This window comes from Rutilus rutilus (assembly GCF_951802725.1).
Source record: "Rutilus rutilus genome assembly, chromosome: 12".
NCBI classification, from domain to species: domain Eukaryota; kingdom Metazoa; phylum Chordata; class Actinopteri; order Cypriniformes; family Leuciscidae; genus Rutilus; species Rutilus rutilus.
This window is the reverse complement of record NC_140217.1, coordinates 9,138,866-9,154,918: the sequence shown is the minus strand read 5'-3', so window position 1 is coordinate 9,154,918 and position 16,053 is coordinate 9,138,866. Positions and strand designations below refer to the sequence as shown.

General features: G+C 40.0%; 1 protein-coding gene across 6 annotated transcripts in view; it reads left to right on the top strand.

Annotated features, from left to right (window-relative positions):
* The window catches only part of pcnt (pericentrin), a 55,048-nt gene that overhangs the window by 34,432 nt on the left and 4,563 nt on the right, over positions 1 to 16,053 (top strand). For 5 of the 6 annotated variants that reach the window (XM_084425739.1, XM_084425738.1, XM_084425737.1 and 2 more), the window contains 18 exons: positions 193 to 429; positions 616 to 783; positions 2,059 to 2,211; positions 2,394 to 2,555; positions 3,433 to 4,428; positions 5,476 to 5,646; positions 6,541 to 7,041; positions 8,721 to 8,823; positions 8,930 to 9,102; positions 9,186 to 9,380; positions 10,236 to 10,406; positions 10,503 to 10,680; positions 10,791 to 11,013; positions 11,103 to 11,253; positions 12,429 to 13,127; positions 13,920 to 14,090; positions 15,256 to 15,411; positions 15,783 to 15,944. In XM_084425739.1, coding sequence (XP_084281865.1) covers positions 193 to 429; positions 616 to 783; positions 2,059 to 2,211; positions 2,394 to 2,555; positions 3,433 to 4,428; positions 5,476 to 5,646; positions 6,541 to 7,041; positions 8,721 to 8,823; positions 8,930 to 9,102; positions 9,186 to 9,380; positions 10,236 to 10,406; positions 10,503 to 10,680; positions 10,791 to 11,013; positions 11,103 to 11,253; positions 12,429 to 13,127; positions 13,920 to 14,090; positions 15,256 to 15,411; positions 15,783 to 15,944 — 4,770 coding nt within the window. The remainder of the gene's footprint in view (positions 1 to 192; positions 430 to 615; positions 784 to 2,058; positions 2,212 to 2,393; positions 2,556 to 3,432; positions 4,429 to 5,475; positions 5,647 to 6,540; positions 7,042 to 8,720; positions 8,824 to 8,929; positions 9,103 to 9,185; positions 9,381 to 10,235; positions 10,407 to 10,502; positions 10,681 to 10,790; positions 11,014 to 11,102; positions 11,254 to 12,428; positions 13,128 to 13,919; positions 14,091 to 15,255; positions 15,412 to 15,782; positions 15,945 to 16,053) is intronic. The other variant, XM_084425736.1, reaches the window with a different exon arrangement.

Sequence of the window (16,053 nt, the reverse complement as noted above, 5' to 3'; positions counted from 1 at the left end):
TCATTTTAATCTCAACTCAAGCTCAGCGCTTTATAGTCAAATGTGCGCTACCAAATCAGGTGCCACCATCTGTAGAACTTAGTGGCACCAGTGCTCCTGCTCTCAAATGTAAGTCTGGAGCCCTGATTTGTATTAAAATATTCACACACACTCTATTTAGGTCCATATTCTGTATTCGTGTGATTTGTCCAGGTGGAAAACCTTCAGGCTCTGATCAAAGATAAGATAGAAGACTATAGTATACTGTTGTCAGCAAAAGAGCAGTGCCAGCTTGATGTGGAAGAGCGTAATGAAGAGATTGAGAAATTGGCAACTCGTATCCGTGAGTTGGAGCAGGCGTTGCTGAGCTGTGCGGAGGCCAGCCGAACTGTCACACAGCTGGAGCAAGAACTTCAGAAAGCACGCAAGAACCTTCAGGAGCTCACACAGGTGCACAAAACTACACATACAAGTTCAGATGTGTCTTGCATGTATTCTGATTTTACAAAAAGAAATCTGCCTCACATTTGGGCCCAGAATTAGGTTGTCTAGTCACTGTTTCAGTTAATTAATTTTCCATTTTGCACCAGTATCTATATTTCTAACCCATTCTGATCTGTGTGTTCATTCTTTCAGGATAAAGAAGCTTTGCAGCAGCAGCTGTATGCTAATAAGCTCCAGATCTCTGCCTTACAGTCCAAACTCGATGAAACCAGACACCGCTTCCCCGATATGACCCCTGACCCTAACCTCCGGGAACAGCTGGAAGCTACACAACAGGATCTGCAGACCAAAGAACAACAGGTGTGTGTGTATATCCAGCGCAGGATTAAGCAGATTGAAAGAGATTTGTGAAATGTCATGATTGAACAATCAGAGTAACAGTATCCAAGTAACAAGTTTGCATTTGCTTTATAATGAGTTTAGAGGTCTTTAAGTTAGTTCTATAAACGAAATACTTGGTTCATTTTCATTCTTTGCTTGTGGGTAAAAAGTTTGAAATACCTTGCAGTGGTATTCTGCTAGCAGACATCCCAACACTGCTGAGAGTGTCGATTAGATGAATATGGAAATATGTGCAACACACTTCACTCTCAATTACAACAAAATAAGCGCACAACAAAAATGACAGTGGTGAGAAAACGGCATTTAAGAAAGCATTTGATCATGGATATGTTTGCACAAGCTCCGCAATTCGGCACTCCATTCAAGCCACATTTATTTATATACTGCTTTAAAGCTATCTATTTTATACACCATTAAACCAAAAAAAAAAAAAACGCTGGATGCAATCCCCAATATGCCAGTAATTCTAAATAATTTATCCACACACTTGAGGCGGATACATTTATCCAATAAGAAGACATGCACATAAACTGTGATGGAAACACATTTACCCAATCAATCCCTCGATGTGCAACAAACTCATGTGACTGCCTCAACAGAGGATGTGGTTTGGATAACTGGACTAACCAGCGGAACCAATCACATCGCACAGCATCTCAATTATTGGTTTGACCGTTCTGAAATGCCTGAGCCAAGTCCGTCGTCAGAATGATTTGGTTTAATTCCCTCCCCGAAGTCTCACACAATTCCGTTTCCTGAATGCAAGATAACATGACAGCGTTTTTTAGCAAAAGTCATTTATGATGTATGAAAAAAGAGCCACACCAATTGCAGCAACTTCCATATTTATTACAGCTATTTTTACAGATATTCCGGTATTATATTGTTCATTCTTTGATTTCACTTGAATTATGTTGGGGCCTTAAGAGTTTATTTAAGAGTACATGACACAACACCATGGTCTAACAACTGTAGGTGCAACATGTTTTTTGCATATGGTAATTTTTTTTGTGCTGCGGAAATGAGAATTGCAGCCAATGAGAACACGTTTGATTTTAGCAGTAACATTACACTCTATGGCTTACCACAAGGCATTGTCAAAAATCAACTGTGAACATTTGTATGGTTTCTATTTCTAAGACAAAACCTCAGATTTCTATGAGTAAGATCTAATTTTGTTTCTTGTCCACTTTATGGTATTTCTTTGTTACATTGAAACTTTTTGTCTCTTAGGTGGAGTTGCTGTCGGAGCGTATAAGTGAGCTTGAGAAGGATGTAGTAGTGAGGGAGGAAGAGGTCGGACAACTAACACTACAGCTTGAGCTCAAAAACAGAGAGAGCAGATCTACAGAAGAGCAGCTTCATGCTCACATCACACACCTGCAGGTAAGGCTCTGGCTCTGTATAGTTGTATAATGACTGTAGTCTGGTAATCTTATTGTGGTGGCCTGTGGCCAATATGTTCCAAACCCTGGATAAATTGTATTCATAGCACAGTACCTTCATAAAATATGCTTGGGGAGTTTTATGGAGAATGTGAAATGGTCCTCATTGTGTCTGTCCTTTAGGAGACTGTGGACGCTCTGACAAGGCGGCTAGAAGAGGGCAGCGACGAATCCATCCTTCAGCTACCTTCTGCCCTTCTGGAGGAGAAGAATATGGAGATCGACCACTTAAATCAGCAGATCCTCCAGCTGCAGCAGGAGCTGGACATGACCAACGATAATAAGGTACGGCAAGTGTGTCTGATTCCTAAACATGAGTTTTAGTCATCAGATCTTCTTAGTGAATCAAAAACATAAAATCAGTCAGAGCTGTTACTGAATAAGTTTGACCCAATAACTTGACTCGACCAAGGATAGTTACTTTTATAGAGTTATGTAGCACTTAAGGTTTATAACAGTAATTAAAAGCCTAGTAAATATATTTTATAATTATAATAATAATGTTAACATTAATGTAACATGAACCTATGAGCAATACAATTTTTACAGTATTTATTCATCTTTCTTAATGTTAGTTAATAAAACATCATTCAATTTGTTCATGTATTTGTTAACATTAAAGCACTGTGAACTAACTTTTGATTTTAATAATGTTATGCACAAGTATTGTGGTCAGAGGTTTTTTATGAAATTGATTGAAAAATGTTAGCACATTTTATTCATTGTTTTAGTATTTATTTAATATAGGATTCATTATTTCATTACATCTGTGAAAAGCTTTGTGTAAACAAACCTTTTGAAAATTACATTTGTCATATTTATGTTTTATTTCCCAACCCACACACACACAAATTCTTCAGAAACACAGAAATAATTGTTAATGTAACTAGAATAATGAAGAATCCCCGATTTTTAAATTCCCATACCTAATATTCAGGAAGCAGACACATCTCATTTCATGTTTCTAAAACTTCATTGCTCTCTTTCTGCACCTTAATGTATATTTTAGCTGATTCTATAATCAAAGGTGAATTGAAGTACATTTAACACAAGGAAAGTAAATCTAAGGTTTAGTCTTGTTTAGTTTGAAGACTTCTGTAATTTATTTTATACTGATTAAATATGCTTCTGGCTTGTAACTGGTCCTCATTACCATTTTCAGACACTGGAGGAAAAGCAAGCTGAGATAGAAGAGCTGCGCTCTCAGGTCGAACGTCTTCGTTGTGACCAGGAACGTTTACGGCAGGCAAAGGAAGAGGAGACCGAGCAGCTCCATGAGGTTATTAACAAGCTTCAAGAGGAGTTGAGCCAGCTTGACCCCAACCATCACGAGGTCAGTGACCCTAGCACTGACAGCCCAGAGTCATCGGACTTTCCCTGGTCCACTCATCCCCGCCAGCAGAGGGCATCTGAGGAAAGCCTGTGCCAGGAGCTCAGCAGCCACACGCTGCAGTCGTCTCGTGCTCGCTTGCAGGAGTTAAAGATTGAGCTGGAACGTGCCGTCGGGGAGAAGGATTCTCTTCAGAGGCTGTTGCTCTCCCAGGAGGAACAGTATGGAAGTCAGGTGGAGGCGCTTGGCCGGAGTCTTGGAGAGGAAAGGGGGAAGGTGGTCCTGTTGGAACAGGAGGCGAATGAGCTGAAAGTACAGCTAGAGGAGAAACGGACAGAAGCTGAGCGATTGGCGGCCCGTGTGGAAGAGTTGGAAGATACAGAGCGAGCTCATCAGTCCAGCATGAGAGAATCTGAGCTCCAGTTGAGAAGGGTGGAGGAGAGACAAGATGAGGTCCAGCAGGAGCTTGACAGGCTGCAAGAGGAGGCGAAGAACCAGCGTGTTGAGAAGGAGCTTCTGGAAAGCCAGATCTCAGAGCTGCAGCACAAAGAGGAGCAGTATGAGAATGATCTGGCCGCTTTACAGTCCACGCTCACAGAGCTTGAGGAGCACATCCAAGAAGGCAGAGCCAACATCAGTGCCTTGGAGACCGGCAAAAAAGAACTGTACATGGAGAGAGAGGCTCTGAGAAAACGGGAGGGATATCTCCAGGAGGAAATAGAGCACTTGAAACAGGAAATGACATCAAAGATAAACTACATAAAAGAACTACAAGAGCAACAGGAGGAGATGGTGGCTAAACAAGGGGAAGCCCAAAAAGAAGTACTGGTGAGATACTTGTAAAAAAAATAAAAAAATAATAATAATTAATTAAACCTGGCTCACTGTTGAGAGAGTGTGTGTGTGTGTGTGTGTGTGTGTGTGTGTGTGTGTGTGTGTGTGTGTGTGTGTGTGTGTGTGTGTGTGTGTGTGTGTGTGTGTGTGTGTGTGTGTGTGTGTGTGTGTGTGTGTGTGTGTGTGTGTGTGTGTGTGTGTGTGTGTGTGTGTGTGTGTGTATATGTATATATATATATATATATATATATATATATATAAAATGTACACATATACACACACACTTGTTTATTTATTAGATTTCATTTCTCTTTGTGGTGGAATTTGAGCAATACAAACTGTAATTGATATGAACTTGGACTGTAAACTTTAAACTTTCCATGTGCTGTGATGTAAACAGAGTTATTTGGGAAGTTGCCTTTCGGTTTTAAGCTTTCCAGAGCCTTTAATTAGTCGCAGATCAACCATGTTGTGTGTGCGGTCTCTGTAGTGCCTGAAATTACAGCTGGAAAAAAAGGGGAGGAATGAGAACAGACTGATTTAGTCCAGCCCTCTGGCACACAAGAAGAGAGTTTCACACAGGAAGTACATTTACAAAGAGGAAGTCTGTCTGAAGTCTTTTAAACTGTTTATTTTTAAGCTTGATCTAAATTTTGGATTGGTTAATCACAGCGTAAGGTGGAGAGACGCTCTATTTATATTTGCTGGGTACAATGGAGAGGTATTTTATCAAATAACTGTTTCTTGCTAGTGAGTGACAAGTGTACTTTTTGTTGTGATTGAACAGGAGGCAAAACCTTGGTTGCTTTAACTTGTAAAGTTGGACATTATCTATTTGGATTCTTTCATGTTCACTAGCTAGCTGGGAATAGTTTGTTTACAAGAGACTTGCTGCGCATTTAAACTTAAAAAAATTAGGTTGTTGCTCTTTTTTCACAGCATGGCTTTAGCTAAATGAAGTGAGTTTGAAACTGCTGATGTAATGCATTTTGAGTGAGTGGTGTAAAAGACTGTGACATTCAGTGTTTTTAATGTTTGCAGACATGTGCTGAAGAGACCTTGGCTAAAGCTGAGACTGCTTTACGTGAGAGGGAACAGCAGCTGATCCACCTGAGGGCGGAGCATGATGCTTTAAGGGCGGAGCTAACAGCAGTGAAGGAGGGTCTTAGTAACAGCACAGAGAGAGCTGAGAAGCTACTGGAAGAGGGACAGGTATGTCCAGTAGTTTATTTCCTTCATTGATCCACATGTTAGGATATCTTCTGGTTCATCTGTTAAAATATTTATTTATTTATTTATTTTCAAATTTAGGACTTGCCTATTTACAGCCAAAGTCTTGTTACCCAAGTAATGTATTATCAACCCTGATTTGCAAAATAATGAGTTCACTGGCTAATTAGTTCACTAAGTAAGGAAAAATATTGTCACCTGGTCCTAAACTTGATCGGATGATCAGTCAATGGAGGTTTAGTTTGCAATTTAATTGTTACACATTGATTTTTAGTTCAAAATAATTGTATAATCTTACCTGTATATTATCTTTTATCCACATTACTAAGCAATCGGCCTAGCAACAAGACAAAACACTTCAACAATATTAGTTACATTAATACTAATATTAAAGGGTTGGTTCACTCAAAAATGAAAATTGTCATTACTCACCATGTTTTTCCAAACCTTCAAGACTTTCATCCATCTTTTTATATTTTTAATGAAACCTGAGAGATGAGATTGTAAAAGTAATCCATATGAACCAATTTTTGAAGCACCAAAGTTTTGGTGCCGTGGACTTTTAATAGAGGGACAGAAATCTCAAATTTCATTGTTAATTTGTGTTTTGAAGATGAACAGTGTTTTGGGTTTGTAACAACAACATGAGTAATTGATGACAGTATTGACTTTTTTGGGTAAACTAATACTTTGATAAAATTGAGTATTCCATAGAGCCATGTAATTCCATTATGCTGCCTGCTTTTAAATTGTAATAGTTTTACGTAATTTGTGGTATAAATGAACCCCTAGTTAGAAGTGTAGCATTAAACCTGGCACTGACTTTCAACATGGCAGCAAAAAATCAAGTTTTCTGATTTGATCTTTCACCTTCAGACGAAAGATCGTGCGTTGGCTGATCTCGAGGTCCATAACCAGCACCTGAAGGCGGAGCTGCGAAGTCTGCAGGATGACCTGGCTGTGCAGGAAGAAGAGTTGGCCTATCAGCAGAGGGAGCTAGAGCAGCTCAGACAGCGCTGCAACCTGCAGGACCACCATCCCAAACAAGTCCACTGCTTCCTCGAAGGAGTTTCCCGTGACCCGTCCCTCTCCGCCTCCCTGTCTTCCCCAGAAGTTCTGCGACGGTTGGACTGCAGCGAAGAGCGCCCCTCTCGTCTGCAGGTATCTCATCTCTCAGAGCTCAGCGCACTACACAACGCCAGCCTGGAGCTCCACAGCAAGGCTTCACCCATGGAGCAGGACAAGGAGAGACCACACGGCAGACACATGTTTATCCCACCTTCAGAGGAAGTCCAACCCATCGCACACTCTGCATCCCCATGCTCGCTTTCTTTGTCCGAACACCTCTCTGTGCTCGACTCACTGGATGCAGAAAAGGTAAGCATGTATTTAACTTTTCAAAAGAAATGTACCAGGGCTCAACAGAAATTATTTTTACCAGCCCACCACAAACATTGTTTTTTTTTTATATATATTTTTTATGTGTCTGATAGGGCTGGTACGTTTTTTTGCAAAACAAATAAAATAATACGGACTTTCGCGTGCGCACGCAAAACTATTTCGTGCGCACGAGAAACTTTTTGCGTGCGCACGCGTTACAATTTCCGGTTTGGTTATAGTGTCATTACTACAAATGTGGGAAAAGGGATGAGATGAGAGTGTGCTTGGAGCATGCCTCCAGAGATTTGTCTTATTATAGGGAGTTTGCATTTGAGATTGTTTGTGGACTGTGCTTTACTGTAAGAAAAAAAGCATGTATATCACATAAATGAATATCAGGTCCCACATCATGGATTACATAATCAGAGAGTAGCCTATTTCTTTTCGTTTTGAATGGTTTCGTTTAAAGACATTTCAAGCTATCTTCAGATGTATTTCTCATGTATGTGAGGCATACACCGAGTTTCAGTTAATTTATGATGAGATGCGCTCCAGTTCACGAGCAATGCAAGTGACCGCGGCGCGCCTCCATGATTATATTATCTGCTATATATTTGCTTCTCGTTTATTAAATACAGGCAATTGGTTGATGAAAAATGTATTAAAATTAAGAGACAATTTATACAAAATGAAATTCACTTTAAACAAAGGTTTTCTACAAAACAAAACTTAATGAAGTTGTTTGTAGTAATGACACTATAATATAACCAAACCGGAAATTGTAACACGTGCTCATGCGAAACTTTCTCATGCGCACGCGAAAGTCCGTATTTATTTTTTTGCAAAGGTCACCTCAGTAGGCTGGGGATATTATCAATTTTTTTTATTTTTCCCCAATATCATTAAATATCAGTATTTTTCATACAATTAACGGGGAAGGAAATTCATTACATTCATTTTTGAGGTCTAACAAACATGTGCAAACAACTTGTTTACAAGCTAACTCTAGCCTACCTTTTTAATTTAGGACCCCATAAAATTTTCAGGTTTTTGATTTTAATATAAACTTATCAGAAATGTATAAATGAATTAAATGAATTCATAAATCTTTACCAATTTCACCAGTCTTTTAAAATGTAATCACATAAAAATTATTCATTTATAAATAAAGTGCTTGTATACAGTATATATCAAAACAGATGAAATAGTAATAAATTAAATGTTTTAATAAATATTGTTTTGGTTGTTGTTGTTTGTTCTCTGAAGATTTGAGAACTTGGAGAAATCAGAAAAACAAAGTTTTATAGTGAAGACATTTGAGTGTCTGTATCATGAATCTTCTTTCTTTTCTTTCTTTGTTTGATTTAAAAATATTGATTTATAGCACAACCTTAATGCCTGAAAACAACATTTGCCATTTAAATGTTAAGTTTTCTTACAAGAAAGTGTTACTTCATGGGTGTGAAACCACACACTTTTCTTGCTAGGTGAATTTTATTCGTTTTTCGAACAGATCTGAAAATTCTCACACTTTGGCTCCCTATGATTTTTGTAATTGTAGAAAGTGTCCTAAACAAATGTCAGTAGTTGGAGTTGGTGCTACATATGCTATTTGTTCTCTCAGTTGACATCATGTTTGGCAAGCGATTGGTGTGATAATGGGGCTATGTTTTAAGGTTCATGAATCGGACAATTCGGATGTAACGCTATCTCGGTCTCCACTTGGCTCCACCTCTCCCGAGTCTGTGCCGGAGTGGGTCAGCGATGGATACGGCAGCAGTGAGTTGTGTTTATGCATGAGTCTGTGAAAGAGAGACTGCGTTTAATAGAGGTTACTTTTTTAAAAATCCTGTTAGAGTTATCTGAAGTGTATTTGTGTGTGCAGACGTGAGCTCAGAATTAGAGGCCATGCTGAAGCTCGAGTTGGAGAATACAGAGCGTTTAGATGCTCATTTTGTGGAGTATCTGCGCTGCAGAGGAATGTCACCTGCTCAAAACACAGATAGCGCTGCAGGCAGCATGAATGAAAGCCATGATGCCCTCACACCTGAGTTACAGGTAAACGGTCCTCACAGTGCTGCCCTCACTCATACATCAAGAAATGATTTGGTGATTTAAATTTGTGTCTGTACCATGCATAGGCTATGTTGAAACGTGTCTACCAGGAAAGCTGCAGAATCCTGTCTTTGTCCCATCGCCCTGCCCCATCTGGCCAGTCCCGGCCAGATTCTGAGCCTGCTCCGCCACCCTCCTGGCAGAGGGAGAGACGGGCCTTACAGGAGACCATCCTATCGCTCAGAGAGCTGCTTTGCAGGATGGCTGACAGGGAACCCAAGGTGAGGCTCATCTGTGCATTGCTTACCTGATAGATCCTTAAAGTCACGATGAAACGGAATTAGTGACAGTATTGTGCCACGTCCATGTGAAACAGCCTAGAAAAATAAAAAAGTGTAGGGTGTGGACTTGGTTCCATCTATTGGTTGCTGGTTAGATCAGTGTTTCCCAATCTTTTTCTGGCTACGCCACAGTTTTAATAAGTAATACATCCCACAACACAGCAAAATTGCACAAACATGCATAAATGGCATATTAAAACTGGATATTACATTAAAAGTGGTACTTGCATTTAAGGTGAAACCTGAGCTTAAGTCAGGTTGGAACATAATAAGGTCATATACGTAGCTATATGATGCTGTTGATGATGATAAAACAACAAATTTACAGGTTGTCGCTGTCGGGTGGAAACCTCATATTTTGTCAAAGTTGGTATTGTGGCTTTGTATATGGTGGTTATGTATAAATTATGTAAAAATTATGTATAAAGTACACCTAGGTTGCTTCAGTCCAATAAGTGTTCATCTTGAAATATTACTAACAATATAAAATGTATTCTTATGTTTACTATATATAATCAGTAAAGATTTCTCAGTAAAAAGATGTGTATCCTGACCTGAAGGTGGACCGTTTTAGAATTATACTAAAAGCATGTAAAAGATTGTGTACAACAGGTTTTTCAGTAAAGTTTTGATCATGATGATTAGGCTTTGTAGGGGTAAAGACGTAACATGGAAACACAATTAACAGATCCAGAGTTCACAGTGTAGTCTAGAGTTACGGTCTGCATCAGCATGTGTGTGGTTCAACAGTCCACTTGTAATTTCATTTTTGTGTTTGTGTGTACACACATGAAGACTGACAGTGGGGACGTGGACTGGAGGCGCGAGCTGTTGCATGCGGTCCGCAGTGTGTTTGACAGTGAACGCGAGTGGCTTCACTCTCAGCTTCAGGCTTTCATGACATCCAGCACTCAGATGGACCTCACTCCTTTGCTGGACCAGTTGAAGAAACTGTTTCAGAAGCAGGTGCTGAGAAGCCCAGCATGTGATGCTGTTTTCACTCCATCTTAATCTTGACATGGATCAAGTGCTTTTGTTATTCATTAACCGTTTCTCTTTCAGGAGGAGCAGCAGTGGAGATCTTTAGAGCAGCTGTTCAACGCAGACCGTCACAGTCTATTAGCTGAGGTGCGTAGCCTGCATGCAAGCAGCCAGCAGAGTCAAGAACAGCTGCGTCAGCTGCAGGATTCACTGCACTCTGCAAAAGAACAGGGCACGGAAACACAACATCAGCTGCATGGTAAATATTTCAGAGTCATCTATGGTCAAAAAGTGGAAAAAATGACAGCAAATATTAAAAACCATCAAAATTGGTCACCAAGGTAGATTTTAACTCTGTGCACTGTTTAGTTGAAGAGCTTCAGCTGCGGCTGCAAAAGGAACAGACACTGTCAAATGATCTGCGCTCCACACTGGAGGCTGAAAAGAGTAGAGGACTGGAGCAGCAGAGACAGTTAGAGGCAGAGCTAAAGGCTGTGTCAGTGCTGAAGGCGGAGTTAGAGGAGACCAGACTTCAGCTTCAGTCAGCATACAAAATTCAAGAGGAATTAAAGGGCCAAATTCAGAAACTCAGGTACGGCAAACTTGTGCATGCACCCCATTGAAAATTAATGATCACTTAAGTCATATGTCGTAAACCTTTTTTTTTTTTTTGGCCTTAAGGCTGAAGCTGGAAAATGATGAGGCTGAGCATCAGGCCTGTCTACAGGCAGTGAAGAAAGAGCAGGCCAGAGTTCAGGAACTGCAAGAGGACCTTCAACAGCAGAGACTCAACAGTCAACAAACAATTGAGCAAAACCACCAATCTCAGGAGGTAATACACATTTTTGATGTACTAACCTTCTTTTGGTGGGGATTTAATTCATCTCAGTGAAATAAATCTCAATAATAATTATTTAAATAATAGTAATCATTGCTAAAAGCCAGATTATTTTCTTTAAAAAGTATTTTACAGTACACATGGTTTCAAAGCAGCTTTAGAGAAATTCATGCTAATATTTATATTTTAATATCTTAATACCTTAGATGCCTTAAGCAGATTAGAACTAGGCGATAATATATGTTACATTTTACGATGATATAAACTATCAAGCAGTTGAGATTTACTAGAGTACATGGTATATTTTACTTTATCCATATATAGCATACTCTCAAAGATGGATATTTTATATAAAGAGCTATATACTGTTAACCTGGCTAACGTCAGACCTTGTCTCATTGAGACGTGGTCTGGGAACCACATGTTCATTTTCTCGTATTTGAGGCGTGGTTTACGAATGCCCAGAGCCGTTTATTGGGCGTTACGAATGTCTATCAAATGCACCTGTACGTAGCTCATAGCCAATCGTTTCAATTATACCAGATGACGTATGTAGAGCGACAGAAATTTGACGAGGAAGAAGACGATGGGTCAGAGATTTATGTGTACACGATGGCGTTCAGCGACTATTGCCGTTTGTGCAAGACAAACATGAGGGTAGAAGGTATATATGGACACTCTACAGACATGTTTTTATCGAAAAAACCACAGAGTTTATCCGAGAGGTTAGCGTTATTAGGGTTGACAGTCGCACACATCGTCATCGTCTTGCTGCTCCCTCCCCGTTCTGTTTATTGGTCCCCTCGCTGAGGCGAAAATCTGGTCCATGGAATCCAGGCTGCCTAGCAGCGTGAATAAAATCGTGCTGCACGTAAGGCAGCATGGGGAAACCCAGGCTAATATACTGTATCACTCATCTGATATTTTCTTGATTGATTGAGTATAGTGTATGTATAAATGTATAGTAGTGTTATAATTCATTATTAATTTAACTTTGTGAATTATATGGTGATATTGAGGATGATGTTTTGAGGTTTTGTTTGATGCAGTTACTAACCAAATTACTATTTGATGATGTGTATCACTGCCATGGTTAAATGTGTATAAATGGCAGTTAAAATTGATCATTTGCCCTTGATCATGTGTTTTTTTGTATTTATATAAAACAGTCTTTGCACCAGGCTTTGAACGAGCAAGCATCACATGTCAGTCGGCTTAACTCCGCTCTGAACCAGGAGAGCATCACATGCAGTAACCTGCGCTCTGAGCTCCAGATCGAGCAGTCTCGCTGTGAGGCCCTAATGGCCCAGGAGCGAGAGCGCACTGAACTTGCACTTTCCCGCTTGGAGGAGGAACGCTCTCGATCGGCGGAGCTCTCGGATTCACTCTCTCGCCAGGCCCAGGAACACGCACGGCGTTTAGAGGAGGAAGCCCGCAGACAGGAAGCGGCCACTGCCAACGACAGACAGTTCATTCAGGACCTACGGGCACAACTAGAACACGAGAGGCGTCAGGGAGAAGACCTGGCAGCCATGTTGGAACGTTTGCAAGGGCAGGTCCTGGAAGGAAAGCGCAGGCAAGCGGAGGAGGCCGAGCGGAAGACACACCAGGAGCAGGAGGAAGTGAGGAGGCTCCGTGCTGCTCTGGAGGGCCTGCAGACTCAGAAGACGGAGGTCGGGCGCACTCTAGAGGCAGAGCGAGAGAGAGCCACTCACTTACAAATGGAGCTGGATGGGATGAAGGAAAAGATGAGAGTGGTGAAAGAGAGGGAGAGAGTGAGGGAGGAGGAGATGGAGAGAAAGAGGAGACAGGAGAAACAGGAGCAGGTGGAAAAGGAACGGCGACAGGAACGCACCAACGAGAAACTGGTGATTAATTATTTTCATTTATCATTTATACCCAAAGTACTTAACAGAACACCTGACCCGTTATCCGACAGCAGAGCTAATTTAATTCCGTACCCAACCTTATAAAACTTTTATTCAAAATACAAATTGAGTCGGAATAGTCTAGGCTTTTTGGACCCGCATACTCACCGCAAATGACAACGCAAATATTATTCCATCCGTTACATTAAGTCAGATTTCAATTACGAGACTGATAATGACTGACAAGACGATTGAAGAAGATTTGATGTCAAAGTGAAAGTAAGCGCGACATATCTTGAGAGTCATTGGAAAATATCTTTTCTCTATACACAGATTATGTGTGATCGCAAATTCAAAAGGCAAAAGCGAGCGTGCATTCAAAAGCGATTTCAATACCCTGCATGTTGATAGTGGCTCCCTGACACCCACAAATTATATACAACATGAAACAACCAGCACAACTTCCTGAAATCCGTATCAACATACCTTCTGATGTTCATTCATGCACTACAATGATCTGTCAAGCCACATTAAAGAGTGCCAGAATGCTCTTTACAAATTCTGTCAATTTTATTATGAAATTCAAACAATAAATGCTGTGACTTTTTCATATCAGAAGTAACAAGGCATAAAGCTTGGATGGGAGGCATGCTACAACTGAGATTTGTTCACACATTATCTAAAAAAACGCACAAAAAAAAAATTAGGAATCAATATCAGATCATCAAAATGAAAATATATATGTGAGCACAACTTCAGTGTTCTAAATTCTTCTTTTTTTTATTCTCTCAGATGGAGTTGGAGTTGTTGCGTCAGAAGGATCAGCAGAGATTGAGGCAGCTGCAGCAGACGCTTGCTGACCTGGAGCAGGAAGAGAAACAGCTCACATCAGAACGCCTGCAGAGAGACACACACTCCAATGGCCTGACCTTCGCCCAGAACACATTCGCAAACATCTCTCAGGTAACAATACCCATACCAAATTTAGGAATGAAGAATAAGTACTGTCTGTACTGTCAGATTTTAAACCTAAACCTAACCCAAAAATACTGATTCTCACAGGCTTTCACTCAGATGAAAGTGTATGGCATTTATGAGTTGTATGACATTTTAAAAATAAGGAAAAATAGATTTGTGGTACTGTGTTAGTACAAACCAACACAGATGTTCGGCACAAATTCAGATTTTCGCATGTGATTTTTGTCAGTTAAAACCAATGCTGGAGGAAAAATATCAGACTGGTTGAATGGGTGTGTGAATTCACTCTCTTGACGGTAGGTGTTGCAGGAAAACCCTGGGTACCAGACAACGGAAAGAGTATGATATAGAGGCTGTGGACATATACGCGTGCATATAATACATCCATGTGTATTTATAGGCTAATATAAATGTATTATTCATATAAATTGTCATATATGTAAGTGCTAGACTGAATGATAAATATAATTTGGATATATTAAATGTCTTATCTTATTTAACCAGAATCATGACTGTAACTGTCATGTTTTGCTTACTTTATACCCGTAAACAACTGCATAAATAATACCTGGGACTCAATGACGACTGAGCCTCAACATCTTTTCACCGCGTTTTATTTTAGTCAGACCTACAGTACTGTAGTGATGTGAATGACAGGTGGGTAAATTTCCCTCTAAACTTCCTGTGAAGTGATGTAGTGATTAGTCCCTTATGCCTTATGCTGTTCGCAGTGCGTCTCTCTCCCTCCGCTGAACTCACGTGCATGATCCGCCATCTATAGGGGTTTCCCTGAACAGCCACACAACTCTTTTTTTTTTTTTACTTCATGTGTTGGCAGCTAAATGATTACAAAAGCGATTATTTTCAATAATTATTATTTCAGTTCAACCTATGTTGGTTTCATTCATAGTTTTTCATTTATTTCCTGTCTACAAAAATGTTTTCTGATCAACTGTTTTTGTCTTGGTTTCAGTTTTTGTTTAGGAAAATAACCTTAGTCTGCACAAAAGCATTAACAGTCATTCGTTCAAATTAAAATGATATTTTGGCGCCATTTTCCTGCTGAACACTTGTCTTTATGTGACAGTTGTTTGTGTAAGCAAGCATAACATGTTGGATATTGTAATGTATTTGATCCGGTGTTCCATAGGACTCTACCTCATTTACTCCCTCTCTAATGGAGCGTTTGCTGAAGGAGAACTCTGAGTTCTCTGAGTGTCTCGCTGCTCTGAGTGAGGAGAAGATCTCCCTCAAACACACTATAACCTGTCTGGAGAGAGACCTGCAAAGCTTGAGTCACCAGCAGGTAATCTGAAAACGCATTTTTTTTCTCTTGTGCTTTTAATCTACCGTAATTTTTCAATTTCTTGCTCTTAGTTTGTGTTTTGTTTTTGTTTTTCTCTTACATTTCTGTACAGCACTTTGGCCAACCATGGTTGCTTTATAAATAAAACTTGATTTGATTTATTAAAAACGGGGGACCGTTTCGAACAGCCAGCAAAATGTTTGCATGAGAGTGTGTGTGATGGTTGAAAATGGCAGAAAATTGCAGTTCATCATTTCTATGGGGTCACACATCTGCTTCTCTGAGGGAATGTGTTTGTGTTAATGTTTAGTATGTAAATGTTTTGATTTTAGTTGTGATGGTTGTGTGTGCACTTCTGTCTGTCCGGTCAGGTGAAGTCTCCTGTTGCAGAGCAGTGCGTCTCATCGGAGAAACTGGCCTGGCAGAAGGAAAAAGCGACTCTACTGACTGCGTTACGAAAAGCAGAAGCTGAACTGTTAAGAGTCACAGCTAGCAATGAGAACAGACCCATCAATGATCTCTCAAACAACAAGGTAAATCACCTCAAAGATTCAAAGCATACTATCTGTCCCTATGAAGTCGTAGACCTGTCTATACTTTGAATAAAAACATCCCACACGTTACTTTACCAGTATATTTTAA